General features: G+C 39.8%; 1 protein-coding gene across 1 annotated transcript; it reads right to left on the bottom strand.

Moving 5' to 3' along the window:
• Positions 1 to 212: 212 nt before the first annotated feature.
• slc35a3a (solute carrier family 35 member A3a) lies at positions 213 to 13,397 on the bottom strand. Its single transcript, XM_084722967.1, has 8 exons — positions 12,930 to 13,397; positions 12,595 to 12,804; positions 9,838 to 9,992; positions 9,536 to 9,658; positions 5,046 to 5,220; positions 2,562 to 2,680; positions 2,268 to 2,401; positions 213 to 2,154 (listed from the first exon to the last, which is right to left on the bottom strand). Exons 2-8 carry the CDS (start codon positions 12,782 to 12,784, stop codon positions 2,064 to 2,066), a joined length of 987 nt encoding a protein of 328 aa, XP_084579093.1. The 5' UTR covers positions 12,785 to 12,804; positions 12,930 to 13,397; the 3' UTR covers positions 213 to 2,063.
• Between the last annotated feature and the right edge of the window lie 2,536 nt (positions 13,398 to 15,933).

Consider the following 15,933-nt stretch of genomic DNA (forward strand, 5'->3'; position numbering starts at 1 on the left):
CACAAGCACAGGACATAAGGAGCTGGATGTTTGTAATCAGTGGCTTTGAAAAGGCATGTAAACGCCTAATTAATGAATGAATAAGTTAAACAGACAATTCATTTAGATTTATAGATCACAATTTAAATGGTGCTATTATTTACACCCGTGGTTAACATAATTTCAAGTTGTACAAAATAATCTTCAGCACATAATCAACCTGTCTTTTTCACTCCCCCTGTTACAGCCTAGGACAGCATTTATTTCTGAAGTGTTGGATTAGTTTATTCCTGTAGCATTTTATTCATAGACCCAGATTACTGTCAAACATTAAAATCCACCAGACACAGGCAGACCAGAGTCATACAGAAAAACAGTTCTGTCACTGAGACACGGTGTATATGCTATCAAAGACATCCCGGTGACTATATGTTGCCTGGCAACAAAAACTGTTTCCAAAAATAGCCGAACAAAACCCAACATGAGAGCTGTAATTAATGAAACAATGAGTTATGGTCATTTCAACTACCTTAGTCTACAGGCTCTTGGTGCAGTGGCTTGCTGGGTTTTGTGCCCCGAGTCGTGCCTCCCAGGCAGACGAACCTCTTAAAGGGATAGTTCTGATTATTTGCAGCAGGCTGGGTACGAGGCACGTGTACACAGTGTGTGTATTACCTACAGTAGACGGTGTTCGGCAAGCCTCCAGATAGAAGGAGCGGGGAAGAGTACCATCATGGTTGCTTAGCAATGTACTGATGTGGACAGGATCAGCAGACAAAATGTATTTTAGCCACCTAAAAGAAAAATCAATATCACTTTAAGTGTTGTTGCTATATTTAGAATATTTTCATCGCTTTACTTTGCTGTCAGACAGCCTTTTTTGTTGAGGAACCACTGTTACATATACATATACATATACATTTATCGCTCTCTCCGATAAACAACCAGACTCCTTGGGTGAAATAAGTAATTTTACCTTGCAGAACACAGGAGTTGCTGGTCTACTACTGCCTTGATCCGTTAGTTTGTTTATGTTATTGTGTGAATTTGGTGTTTAAAATGAAATGCAACTCCTTTGTTCTGCAAGGTAAAGTGACTTATTTCGTCTGTGGAGTTGGAGTGAAGAGAGCGATATTTGGTTTATATAACAGCGGTTTATATTACATTATATATTAGGTGGACCTTTTTTTAAGCTAAAATACTTTTTACCACTGACCCGGCCCACAGCTGTTAAATACTTCCACACTGGTTCTGGGGCTCCAAACTGTGGGTGTACCGACCGCCGTCTACTATGGGTAATACACTTACTATGAATAAGCACCTCACATGGCCTCACTTCAAATAATCTGAACTTTCCCTTTAAGCTGTGTACAAATACCACCTCTGTAGCAAGCTTGAACCCCAACCATGACCTCAAGCTAACAATGACCATTTGACTGTATCGCAGTATTGCACACAGCCTTAAGAGCACAGAGCAGCTGGGAGGGATCATTTCAGGAAAAAAAATGACCTAAAATGTGCTTTCAGAGTTCAAAGTGGGACAAGAAAGAGCCTTAAATACTGCAGCTTGAAGTGAACAAGCTCACACTACATCTAAAAAATACAGATTGAAGAAGCTTCAGAAACTCCTGCCCTGCTGCCTCTTCAGTCCTTATAGGTGTGATTGATGTGGCAGTAACAGTGACTGGCAGTCAAACGGGTTCTTAATGAACACAATCAGTCGGTCCTGTCGAGAATCTCTCTCCAGATGTGGAGGTATGGCAGCCAGGATTATCTCTACAGTGGTAATTATAAACAGTTTTCTCTTCTCACTGGTTACCCCTCTCTGCTGAGGCACTTTTGGTGTGTGAGACCCATCACAGCGTTGTGCTTGCTTTTTGTTTTTCCTCTCCCTGTCTGTCCTCTGTTCCCAACCTGCTTGCCTCCTCTCATCCTACTCCTCTGCTCTGTCCTTTCTGTGATCACAATATACAATAAACACCTTTCCCCTTCTTTTCCTCCAGCCCTCTGTCCTCTTTTCCCCTCCTCGTCTTGACGCTTCAACAGGACCTCCTACTGCTGCTGTAGTGTCGGCCGTGAGTGTCCTACGCCCTGCTGGGGTTGGGGGACGGCTTGCCCTCGTAGCCGTACAGGAAAGTGGCTGTGATGACCAAAATGGCCCCCAGGAAGAACACCCTGTGGACAACAGCAGACAACACTGTCAGCTCGAGAAACTGTGATTACTAGAAAGAAAAAAAAGATTTAAAAAAACTATAGACAGAGTGAGAAGTAGTGACTGTTTCCTCTACCCAGTGGGGTCAAAATCCTGTAGCCAGAAGTACGATATAAGAGTTGACAGGATGATGGAGAGCGATGTAGCAAAGCCCTTGAGGATGTTGTCTGCATACTTGATGACCGCTGCTATGACCAGACCACCCAGCGCCTGGAGAAACAACAAACACAAGGACACAGATGGACAAAGGCATGACCTGCACGGGCCGACAGAGAATCTGAAATAAAGAGTCGGTTATCCCAGAGACAATATATTTGACTGTTTTGGTGGGAAGCACGTATTGAATCAGTGGCAGCGGAGCGAGCGTTACCTGCAGCGCTACCACAGTCCAGGTGATCGTGTTGTACCCCTGGAACATTCCCGACTCCTTCACTCTCTCTCCATCATAGGCCAGCATCCCAAAGAGGCCAAACACCAGGCCGAACATCCCTGGAAACGCACACAGAAGGAAACGAGGGAGCTTCAGTTTGATCAAAATAACACTAACAAGTATTGTAATTGAGTAAAAAAAAAAGTGATTCAGATTCAGATGGTACCAAGAAGCAAATCTTAGACACATGATTTCATATAAAGGCAGTGAAAATATGTAAGTTGATGCAAAGTTGTCCAGCGGAAGGGAATTGAGGATGCAGTCCTGCATAACTTCAGTGGAAATTTCATGTTTGGGACTTTATGAGAGAGACTGAAGAAAAATAACAAAGAACCAACCAACTAAACAAAAAAATAAGTGTGTTCACATGCTAACATTCATATGTGCTTCAAACTTGCATCCAAGACCAAAAAAATAGTCCAGCACATAACTGTAAATCCACAAATTTAGGTTTTTGCACTTTAATTATTGCAAGGATTAAACAAGCAATAATGTTTTGCTTAGTGACCTTTAAAGGTGCTGGATGATGGATTTGGTTACCTACAGACTAGCCGTTTCCCCTTGTTTCTGGTCTTTACACTAAAACAATCTAAGCTAGCATTGACCCTCTCCTGCCTCCAGCTTCATATTTAGTGTACAAACATTAAAATGCTATCAATCTTCTAGTCTAACTCTCATCAAGAACCCGTGTGTTTACTTCCCAAAATACTGAATTTTCCAAAATATCTTGCAACCACATGTAGTGCAACTACTGAACAAACAAACATCTTTTAAACCCCCAAGAGTTTTCAAGTGGTATGACTGTTGTGCTATTGTGGCAAAGACAACTGGTCAAAATCTGTCTCACCATCCATATGCGTTCTCCCTTTTCCCTGCTACGCCTGACAATAACCTACTAACTACTCAGCCACAAAGGGCACTGCTACAGGAAACACTATCGGATGGGGGAGATCTTCAACAAAACAGTGGATCATTTTCTGTTTCCTCAGCCTAGATACTCTTTTGGTAAAACTCTTAACACATTCTTACTTTCTAAAACTGTCATCGTTCACACACGACGACTCAAAATTGTTCACACTTGTTTCTAATGATGTGATTAAACTAACTGACTGGACTGGAATTCAGATATGTGAGTAAATGATTCAACTCTTTCCTCAACCCTGCAGAGGTTTTTCTCCACATAGTGATGGAACTTCTATTGCCAAAAGCCCTTCACCAGGGAAAATCTCCTACAGCAACGGACACGGCTCTTGGTGACAGGGTTAGAGTCCGGTCAAGACTGAATTCAGCACAAGAGAGGTCTGTATTAAGCTGTAAATGTACATTTTAATAAATATTTTTTGCAAGTTTACGAAGGCATGCACATCCAAACATGATAACTACTAGGCGTTGGACTGAAACTAGATAATGCTCCCATGAGGATTTATTCCTACAACACCATGTGTTTATAATAAGAATGTTTTTCTGCAGCAACATGCCCAGAACACTATGTTTTCCATTTTCAAATGTAGCGTGTACAGAATGCTCAGTAGTGCTTATATACTCACTGGCTGTGTATGATCTGAAAGCGTTGCTTGATTTTGAGCAGAGATAAAAGACGACTGTTTGATTTTGCCAGAAGAGTCAGAGGTTTTGCGACTCTAGTTTGAACATTTGGTTTCGTGTTTAGAATTTTGAGAAAAAGGTGGAAGGTTTCTAGAAATGTGCACACGGCATCTCTCAAGAGCCTAAGATGACAACTTCAGATTGCTTGTTTTGTAAAATCAACACTCCAAAGCCCCAAAATACATTTACTTAACAATCACATGAAAAAGAGAAATGTCTGTAATTTTGCTTGTAAAATGATTTAGACAATTAGATTATCAAAATTCTTGGTTGCTTTCCTTCTACTCACATTTTCTTGAGTCACTTTTACAACCACTAACAACAACGACAACAACAACTTAAATACACAGGATTTTCACTGCTCTCACTGCTGATCTAGGCTCCATGAGTTAATGCAGGTGAAAAAGCTCCAAGCTCTCACCAGGAATCGCAGGAGACTTAACACATGCCTCGCACGCTCCGGGGTAAAAATAAACTAGACAGGAACATTCATCTTAACAGAAACATATCGGAGGTAAAAAGCCCAGCTGGCTCACTGTGCAGGGAAGAAAGGGAAACTGCACGTACCTAAACACACACACACACACACACACACACACACACACACGCACGCACGCACAGACACACACACAAAAAAAATATGGTGGTAGTGCCTGTTTCAATCTGTTCTCAACAACACCTCACAACATTATCCCTCTGTGGATGGCCAGGCATTGATCAAACGTCATAAACTTTACTTTCCGGTGTATTGAATTACGTTTTAAGAACAGCTGTTTGGCTGCTTGACACTGACTGGACAGCTGATTGATGAATACTGACCGAGCTGGATGTTGCGGACCCAGACGCTCTGTTTGCTCTCCTTCAGGATCTTCTCAAAGTAGACACCAGCAAACCCACTGGAGCAGCACGCCACCAGAACTGCTGTCACGCCAACAAACTGGGAGCCTGCAGAGAGGGCCTCCTTCTCTGGGGCCGCGGAGGACTCAGAGGGCCACTGCAAGCACAAGACAAACACTTGGATTTTAATAACCTCTGAGCTTGACAGTTCATACTTAATCTTGGAAACAGTAGTTTGATGAAAATAAATCTAAATGCAAGGTTCTCTTACTAGCTCACTAACTTTTGAAAGAGCTCTCAACTGCACCCCACAGTTTTCCTCAACAGATTGAGATACGTTGACTTACGTCACAAGAGAATCATCTCAGCAGAGATGCAAACTACATCTGGGTTGAAAGATAGAAAAGTCGGACCTTGACTACTGACTTGTATCTGTGCAAAATCTGTCACTAGAGAGGCGTTTACACGTTCCTCTACTGAAGGGGGACGTGTCTGTGCACCAACCTAAAATCTGAGATTCAAACACAACACAGGTAAGACAGAGTGGTTGTAGTTGTTTTGCATGTAACAGAGTAGACTTGCATGAGGTGATCATCGGGAACTATGTAACGGACAGATTCAAAATATTGCTGATTACACCTACAGTCACTTCAGATCTGATTTGTAGTACAGCAGGACACAATATGACACATCATCAAATTAAACAAACCTAATTGTCTTATTGCTCCAGTTGCAAGGTATAATTTGATTATGTCATGTACTGCAGGCATCATACACAGCAGGCGATGGTGTCTGTGATGTGATGAAATTGATACCACCTTGCAAGGTGAAGCGATGCAGTTCCTTGACAAAAAAATGCCACAATTCCTCCAGGATTTTTTTTAATAATCTCAATATTTAGATTTTTTTAACATACATTTGTCAGTTTTTTCAGATATGAGAGTGGTACTGAATTTCGTATTTAGCTCTTGGTGGAAAAAAAAGTGAATAAACATATTTACCAAAATATCAAACTTTTTTAATTTTTGCAAATGGAAACAGCATCATATACTTTTACATAACACGGCTCAAAATAAGCACCTGCCAGCCAACTGCTGGTAAAATATGGTAAAGATCATCTTTATTGTGACAATTATACAGGTGCCAGTGTGCCGCAAAGATGGCTGCGGGTATGTAAGTGGCTAACAGAAAAAAAACAAAAACAAAAAACATTGGCAATCTATTGAGCAGCTGCTAAAATCTGAACATTTCCTAGCCATTTGGCTGGTGGACAAAAAAATAAAAAAATTTGCTCCCTGATACATAACTGGTGTGTCGATATAACAGGATGCAAAGAAGACGTGTGCTGGTTGTTTGCCTGCACTTCCATAATAAGTACAGCAGAGAAAAGGAGAAAAATCACAGAGTAAAACAGAGTCAGAAGAAACAGTTCGTATCATGAAACTTTGTGTATCATGTGTTTCAGGTCAAATAAACCATCAAACAGATAAATTAGGGCTGCAACTACCGATTATTTTCATTGTCGATTAATCAGTCAATTTTTTTCTTGATTAATCGATTAATTAATCCTGTCACAATCTGTCACAATTTTGTCAGTTGAGAAATAGGTCCAAAAAAATAATAGTTTTCACGATAAATCAATCTGTTGATCATTTTCTTAATTAATCAAATAGTTCTATGAAATGTCAGAAAATGGTGAAAAATGTCGATAAGTGTTTCCCAAAGCCCATGATGACGTCGTCAGAAACCAGAAAATATTCACATTTAAGAAGCTAGACTCAGATATTTTTTATTAAAAAATTACTCAAAGTGATTAATTGCTTTAATAATTGACTAATAATTGATTATTCAATTAATCATTGCAGCTCATTAGTAAATATCCATATGCCAGTGAAACCTCTGTCAGTTTGTACTTAGCAAGGCCTGAACTCTCCAAAATGTTTAACAATCACACTCAAATCTCTCTCTGAATCTATGACGCTGGGTACCTGAAATTCACACAAAGGCATTTTCACAACTTTGCAAAGTTGTAAAAAAGCTGCAGAGTGCGAGTTCCTGTGTTTATGTGCTGCAGTAAGCAAGAAAATTGGTGTTAATGCAAAAAAAAAAAAAAAAAAAAGGAGAGAAAAGATGCTGATCTCTGGCTGTGCAAAGTGAGAAAAGCATTGTAGCTCCTGCACTATTTCTTTGAATAAAAACACAAAATATCAGAACACGTCGCAGTCATTCTTTGGTAAAGATTAAGTTTGCAACTTTTGGAACAAGACAGTGTTTGCCTTCCACCTCTATACCTACGCCAAAACAGACCCTGCTGAGTGAGAAGTAACAGCACAAACTCTGAAAATGAACGGTGTAAATGAGACGTTGCATTAATGTAAAACAGGCCAATTATTTCTTAGCAGACTCACGCTGGCTTTTTAGCTCGTTTACTGGTTTGGAGCTGTTTACAAACAGAATAGGTGCTATGGCGGTGTGTTTATATCATATCGGATGTGATGGTCTGTTATTTGAGCCTCCACAAGGTGTCATGAATAGAGCGCCTGGTTACACAGGCTGAGCGTAAACGTTCCTACCTGTCTGATCCTGTAGATTTATGAAGGTGTATCTTCATGACCTCCTCCTCCATTGTGCTTCTGTCTGAGAGCTCAGACGATATTAAGATCACATCAGTGTAACACCAACTGACAGGCATTTTCTTTGTTTTGCCAAAGAGGAGGAGGAGGAGGTGATATCACAACAGTCAACACTTCATCACTCATCAGCACATCCCTCGTAACCACTGGTAGCCAATATTTGTTCAGTGTTCCAGTTCAGGCCTCATTATCGTGTTTTATTTGTTTAACCTTCATATAAGCACAGAAGAACTCCCACTGAGATTAAGAGTTTCTTTTTTTTAATCTGGCAAATAGAAGAAATTAGAGATCACACATTAATTAAAACTAAAATGGGCACACTTCCAATACACAGCTGAATAAATGCTTAATTAGACAACGTGACACCTACAAAACTGGCCACAAGCTCTTTCTCTTTAGATTTAAAAGGTACTAATAAGATGGATTTCAGTATGATTCTGGGCAGAAGGGGCTGAGCAAATAATTACAGACATAAAAAGCAACGTGCGGGCAAAGCCTCGGAGGGAACATGCTGAGAATGAACAAACTTTGGCCTTGTGGCTTGTCCAAAGTTTACAAGAGAGTCATTGGACTGTGAGTTATTACATGAGCCTATTTTGCCTCCTGAATGTGATCAAGTCAAGCGAAGATTCCCCACAAATCACTTTGGTTTGTTCTGCCTTGTTGGTCTAAAAGATGCAGTAATTGTGCCCCATTTGACAGGTGGACATTTCCAGTGAGAACCTTATTGTTTTTTTTTTTATTTTATTTTGTTTGTTTAAATTATTTAAATCACATAGTTATTGTGCTGACAGCACTGTTTAAATAATACTCAAACAGAGAAAAACACCTGATGATGATCAGTCGATTATTGATTGCCAATGTGTTCAACTATCAGTTAAGGAAAATGCACAGAAATTGCAATCCAAGAGTGAATTACTGGCTCACCACCAATCTCCAAAAAACAGCATATCCTCACATTTGAGGGGCAAAAACTTGAGGATGTTTGGCATTTTTTCACAAAGTTAGCTTGAAAAATGATTAACATGAGAAATCCATTATCAAAAGAGCTGCAGCTTATTTTTTCCGTTGATCAACTAACTGATTAATCTACTAATCATTTGAGTTGTATTTAATTTATGTTGGACGTGAGTGGATAAAAAAATGCATATATTGTTATCACTGTCACTTCTGTGAGAAGATCCTTCTTCGTCTTTTGGCTGCTCTCCCATCTGGGGCTACAGTGGATTGTCTGTGTCTCACCCCAGCACTGGAATCTCATGTTGTGATCTGCAGATTTGTTTTTGGCATAGGCTTTTTATGTAACTCTACCCATTTTCCCAAGCTTCTGGAAATTAGGAATGCAATGCCTGGGAAGCAAAACCTAAGGTCCAGTGTCTTGCCCAAGGACACTTAAGACATGTGGACAAGAGGTGGGGATTGAACTGCCAACCTTGTAATCAGCAGATGACCCACTCAACCTCCCAAGACTCCCTCTTTTAGAAGATCCATAGCTGCCAAATCTTATTTTAAGCCCCAGCGGAGATTTGTTAGCTTGCATCTCATCCCGTCTCTTTTCAACAATAAAAACCGATAACCATCACAGACGTGCATCACTATTCTGGGGTGAAACTGCGCCAGCTCATGCAATCCATTTATATAGACTTTTACTCTGATTATTAGTAGAATAAAAGGCTCTTTTTAAAAGCAGCTTCTCATAAGAACACACAGGTGTTTCTACGTGCTCACAATCTGCGTTATTGTTCCACAAAGACGAACCACAGAGAAGATGTTCTGTGATTATTTCTATGTGACTTCTCATTTCTACAAGTAGTTAGCAGACATGCAACTGTACTGGACCTGCACGAGAGCCACTCCAGCCATCAGAATCAGCAGAGAGAGCCACTGGTACACGCCCAGCCTGCGGCCCAGCATCGACACCGAGAACAGAGCTGTGGTCAGGATCTTCAGCTGGTACGTCACCTGATGGAGACAAAGTGAGAAGAAATTGTTAACAATCCATGACCGTGGATGTGTTAATTGCTAAATGGCTCAGAAAGACACATCGGCTCCTGTGTGAGTCACACTGAGTCACACAGATTCACACGCTCTCCTGTCTGATCACATAGCGTCCAAACCCACCCCGCCCTCTGCTGCTGTACCTGGTATGTGGCTGCGTCCAGGTTGGACAAGGCGACGTACAGCAGGTTGTTCTGCAGTGTGTAGATCCCCGAGGGGATCGCCAGCTTCAGTGTTTCTATGGGTTTGTGGGCAATTTCCTGACGCAGGACGCTGTTCAGAGCACGCATGCTATAACCTGAGGAATGAAAACAAAATCGTTACACTACAAGAAATGTAGTTAAATTTAAAAAAGTTAAATTTATAGGTAGTCTGTCAGCTTTGGTGGGATGCGATGATTCTAAAATTAGACTTGAAAATTTGTTGGCAGTGTCGTTTTCACTGGGTACAAAGGTCATTTGTACTTTTGTACTCAAGCAAAGATGACTTGGAACCTGTTTTTCCTGGCCGCTGTTGCTTTACACCCTGTCGAAACCGCAACGGAGTCAGACGATTTTCATTTGCACGTCTCACCCAAAAGAAACGTCCTCATTCTTATCTATGCAGCTCTCTGCACCAGCTCCATGCTTCTCAGCTGCATCTAACCAGAAGTGTTTATTTAGGACTCAAGTCTGTCTTTTTCGACAACACGTACATAAACCCCAGGATTATGCCAAGTAAAAAAGCACTGAAGAAATACATATCTCATAGCTCACTTAGCTCCAGTTTAATCTCATAGACTCTACCTTTACTTAACTTATCAGCTGAGAAACAAGACTCAAGAACTTTTTAAACTTCTTCTGCAGTGTTTATTCATGGACAAACTGTACATTTACCGTCACTAGACACCTTCACTGAAAAACTTTAATCTGTTCTGATCACAACACCTGTCTGCTCTGAGTGCTGCCACTGACGTGCTCCTTTTTCCTTCCTCTCCTTTGCTCAGCCGCACCCACTACACACACACACACACACACACCCTGCTGTGGTTATGACACAATTATATGCGTGGTGTAGATGGACAAATAGATTTGAAATATTCACAAATATCAAAGAAACCCTGCACACTGCACAGAAAGTCTGGCTGCTTATTTGCTGCTGGAAAAGACAGATCCTACAGGACAGACTGACAGGATGTTTGCCATTTAGACAATGTGTTAGTGCTTGCTCTTGGTGGGAACTATTAGGTCTCTGTAAATAATATTAAAAAAAAACCTGTCCTGTAAGAAAAGAGCCCTGAGATAACCTCTGTGCCAGTTTAACTCCAGACTGATGCTGTGAATTATCTGTTTTAAGCGTCATCTCTAAGCACTATATGAATAAAACTGGCTTAACTTTATCTGATAATTTTGTTTAACAAATCCTGAAATGGTTCTTGTTATGTCGATCCAGGTTGCTGATCTGAGGATCCACCAGGCTGTGCAGATAATTCAGTAAACCTGTTTTAGCATCAAGCAGTAAGTACGGAAGCAACCTGACAAACCCGATCAACTAACACACCAACAGTTTTTGGTCAGGCACATACTGAATATTGAACTTCAGCAGTTTTTGTCAAATCTTTTCACTCATTCAACGATCAAACAGTTTTGGATATATTCAGAATTTTGCCAATTTTAGACTTTTTTTTTTATTTAAGCAAAGTTCTTGAGTGACCCCTAACACTTAGACAACACTGAATATTTGAGACTTTGGATTAGTTGTTGTTCAATGAAAACTCAAAAAATCTGAGACGATATCCAGGCCTAGTTTTTTTGTGTTCATTGCCTGAAAAAAAACACTGCTGACTCCGTATCAAACGTAGCTGAGATGTTGAAGCTATAGATTATCAAACTGAATTAAAAAACATCCACACATTCAAATCTGTGCAAAAATATTTAATTAATTGGCCTAAAGAACATATCCAAAAGCTAAGATGATACTTAATCTTATATCAAAACAGGCTGCACAATTAACCACAATATAATCGCAATATGGCCAAGTGCAATATCCAAATCGCAGTACAAGAACCAAATCGCAATAATTTGAAAAAGCAAAAATGTGTGAGAAATCAGCATCATAATGAGGTAGTGTAGTGCTGCATAGATGCCCTGGTCTAAAAGTCTCATCTTATCTGTAGGAGCCATGAATGAATTTGAAGGGATTTTTCTAGGTGTGCTGGTTTAAATACTGGTGTTTTGTTATTGTTTAGGTTTGCGTGATCCTGTTGATGACGGAATATGTAGGTCAAGTGGATATGGGCGGGGATGTTAAGTTAATATAGGCACCTGCTCACCTCCTTTGTGCGTGTGTGGCTAGAGTGAGAGAGGGTGAGCAGGGTCGCCGTATTTTTTGTTGACCGCTATTTCCTTTGATCACTGTGATCATTTTGATTATGAGTTTGTGCACGGTGTCATAAGTTGATTATTCTTTTTCGTTAATAAAAGGATAAATATATTTTCCGTATCTCAGTGATTTTTTTCCGTTAAAGCGCGTCACACAAAGTGGAAGGCCTGGCCTCGGCCTTTCAGCGACTCTTTTGTTCTTTGAAGTCGCTACATTATCAGATTAAAGAAAACACGTTTGTTTGATACAGACCTCAATAAAAACGACATCATCACGATTTTAATGGCTTTTATCAGTGAACATGAAAATTGTAATGCAAAACTGATCATTTCCACTAATCGTACCGCATATCGCAATTTCAGTCAAAATAATCGCCAAATCGTGCAGCCCTATATCAAGATATCGATATATTACCCAGGCCTTATTTACAGACCTCATATTCAATCAGTTAAAAAAAAAAAAACTAAAAAATATAACGAGAAAAACTGGCAGCGCCAATAATGATTCTGGTTATCTGTGTTATGTTCAGGTGCACTCACTGTGCTCCTTGAAGACCAGCAGCACGCAGGTGACGATCTTCATGACCTCGGCCACCACCACAGCTGAGGAGGCCAGGTACCGTGGACCCTCGGCCTGCAGGGTGCGGGAGTACCGCATGGTGAGCACCAGGGAGGTGGTCTGGAACACCAGCACGCCCAGAGAGAGGTACTTCAGCCGGGACGAAGCCATGGCCACTGGTCGGTGGGCAGCTGGACACAGAAAAAGGGGTAAAAGACGATATAAATACACGGCGCAAGTGGTTGTAAATAGTTAAGAGAAGCACAAAGAGAAGTGGAGGAGGACTTTTATAAACAAAAAAGAGGTTTTTACTCACACAGCAAACAAACAGTGGTACGAAGAGAAAGTCGCTGTCACAAAGTGTCTGCGCCTTTCAGTGAGGCTCCAAAAGCGACTTCACTCGCGTAGATATTCTTCACTAAATAAAAATAAACCTGTGTTTATGGTTTAAACCTCGGGTCCTGTCTGTTCCCAGCAGCTCTCTTCTGTCAGACAGACAGACCAGGTACTGGAGGCTCGACCCAGCTGTCAAAACAGCAGCAGCAACACTTCAGGTCCTGGCGTCCATTGACCCGCACTGTGGCCCGACCGTCCGCAGATAACTGCACATTATTTTCTTATCGGGGCTTCCACAGCGACTGTCCCATCTTTTACTGCCATTACGCTTCGACTCACCGCCAGAAGAAACAGCAAATTATACCGAGAAAGTCTGCAGAGGGAAACAAATCTCATGCATGCAAAATCCTGGTTGACTTCCGTGTGAAGATTTCTTCCTCGTTTCTGCGTCACACATTCCTGCGCGAACCAGCGCCCCCTGCTGGACCGGAAACAGACTGCACCACTCATCCCCTTCTCTTACAAAAATATTAAGTTATTAATTTTTTAAGAGAACAGAAAAAAGTACTTTTTTTTAGTTCTTCCTTTATTATTATTTTCCAATGTATTGTTGGCCTCTTTATCAATATCTTGTCATCGTGGTATGTTATTAGATGGAGTTTATTTGCTGATGTATACCTGCAAACCTTCTATCTTAAAATTTGGTTTAAAAAAAAGTTGAATAACAAAATAATTTTAGATATGTACACATATATTGCCAAAGTTGTACTAAAGAATTATTATTTTTAATGGAACATCATGTAGCAAGTAGTAAAATTCAGTAATTCAATGACAAACACAAAATGCAAACGCTTTTGTTTTTGCTCCTATTTTCATGACTTCAAGTAAGACACGTCTGTGCACACAAGATGTTCACTGCTCTCTACTTTTGCTCCCAGACTTAAAATGCATTTTAGTGAGCACCTCTTCTTTGCCAAGATAATCCATCCACCTGACAGGTGTGGCAATTACAGATGCTGATTAAACAGCATGATTATTGCACAGGTGTGTCATGAACTGGTCACAGTAAAAGGCCACTCTTTTTTTTCCCAGGTGGGCAAAGTCATGACCCATCCTCCTCTGCCTCTGATTGGCTGGTACACATCCCCTTCATTTGTTGGGTTGGTTAGGTTTAGCCACGAGGAGTGATTGGTTAGTCAGAAGCAGAGTAGGTTGGGTCCTGACTTTTCTCTCCTGGGAAAAATGTGTTTTGTTTATATTTTTGTTGAGTGTATATTTAATGGTGCAAACATTACTAAAGTAATGTTTTTAGTTTTTTTTTACTATCAATTATTAGTGTTACAAATATCTACTGAAACTATTGACTTTGACTTTAGTGATATGTCACTAATATTGCAATGTTTATTTTATATTGTTGGGTGCATATACCTATATATGCAATATATGCATATATAGGCAAAAAACTTTCATAAATGTTTTTGAGGTAAAACCAATGCCCTGAAAAGCAAATCAGAATTAGTTGAATACTGGCGTTATTTGTCAGTAAAATACACCCTGCAATTATCAATCAAACCTGTACATGCTTAGTGTTAAAAGTTGGGCTGTCACAATATCAGATCGTCACTACACAATCATTTTGGCCAAAAGAATTCAAAATAGCAATAATACTGTGATTATCTATAGAAAATGTTTAATGAACCTTTGACTCTGTGTGTTTTGTTTCTTTTTTGGCAAATCACACTCTAAATAAGAGTGTAGGGAGGTGAAGAGAGAGTCTGGAACCATAACTGTACAAAAGGATACAAAAAGTGCCATTACTCTTAATGAATAATGAAAAGGAGTGTGTGTGTGTGTGTGTGTGTGTGTGTGTGTGTGTGTGTGTGTGTGTGTGTGTATCAGTGGGGGAGAGAGATAAGTGAAAATGGAAAGGTGTTATTTTTAAATAAAACACACCCTACCATTATCCATTAAACCTGTACACATTTACAGAACCGTAATGCTGCCATGCCAGAAAAAGAAAAAAGAATAATAGGATGTTTTTTCACAGTAAATCAAAAATATTTTCAAATTATTACAAGAAACGTCGCTTTATAACAAGCACATTTTCTTGTTAAAACGATATAGTATTTATCTTATGTGATAAATTTTATGTTAAAGCATGATAACCTGATAACTTATATTGTAGTGTAATATTGTGTCTATAGTATTGCAGATATATAGTGTTGTATTTTGTACCCTGATGAAGCAGTGAAATTCAATGATGGAATCAACTTGCTGTCCTGAAGTTTTTATACTTTCAAAAAAACTAAGATAAAGACTGAGCACTTTCCAGTTGTTGGATTAAAATAAAATCAGTATGACTACAATGCATCTGTTTGAATTCTATCAATTTCATTTTCCATTTGAAACCATTATATAACTAATTCAGACACTCGCAGCACTGCATCTGGACTTGTTGACAAAAAAACACGGTATCAAAAAAACAAGACATAAGTGCAAAAATCTATGAAGATCTGGGTTTTATTTCAGTGAGCACATTTGGTTGATCATTTGGTTTTTTGCAACAGACAACTTATTTTATCATCAGTTTTAGTTCTTCTACCTTATACAAACATGGTGACAACTACTTCATATGGCATGTATATTATAGGCTATTTGGTTAACAGAAAAAAGAACAATAAAAAAAACATTTTATATACAGAACGTAGACACACGGCCTTGGATATGAACTGGAACCGACATACTCAACTGTTGAATAAGCTAAATGCTGACTGATATCTCACTGTACAGTACCTGTGTTCTGTGAAACTGCACGGACATCATCGAGTACAGAGAAAGAGGCCCTGAAGTGCCAACTATTAGGGAATATTGATGAAACATGGATGATTTGGTTTGTTCACACAGGCACTTGAAGCAATTCAAACCAAAATGACATTTCTTGGTATCAGATGTATAAAACTTAACAAAAGTCTTCAGTACATCAA

This window comes from Lutjanus erythropterus, chromosome 7 (assembly GCF_056507025.1).
Source record: "Lutjanus erythropterus isolate fLutEry1 chromosome 7, fLutEry1.hap2, whole genome shotgun sequence".
Classification (NCBI taxonomy): Eukaryota; Metazoa; Chordata; class Actinopteri; order Lutjaniformes; family Lutjanidae; genus Lutjanus; species Lutjanus erythropterus.

Excerpts from the sequence above, each read along its gene's own strand:
- slc35a3a (XM_084722967.1), bottom strand. The coding sequence starts at position 12,784 with ATGGCTTCGTCCCGGCTGAAGTACCTCTCTCTGGGCGTGCTGGTGTTC. Across the intron at positions 9,993-12,594 it reads GCTGGTCTTCAAGGAGCACA|GTTATAGCATGCGTGCTCTG; the intron begins GTGAGTGCACCT and ends TTCATTCCTCAG. Across the intron at positions 5,221-9,535 it reads CTGGAGTGGCTCTCGTGCAG|TGGCCCTCTGAGTCCTCCGC; the intron begins GTCCAGTACAGT and ends TTGTGCTTGCAG.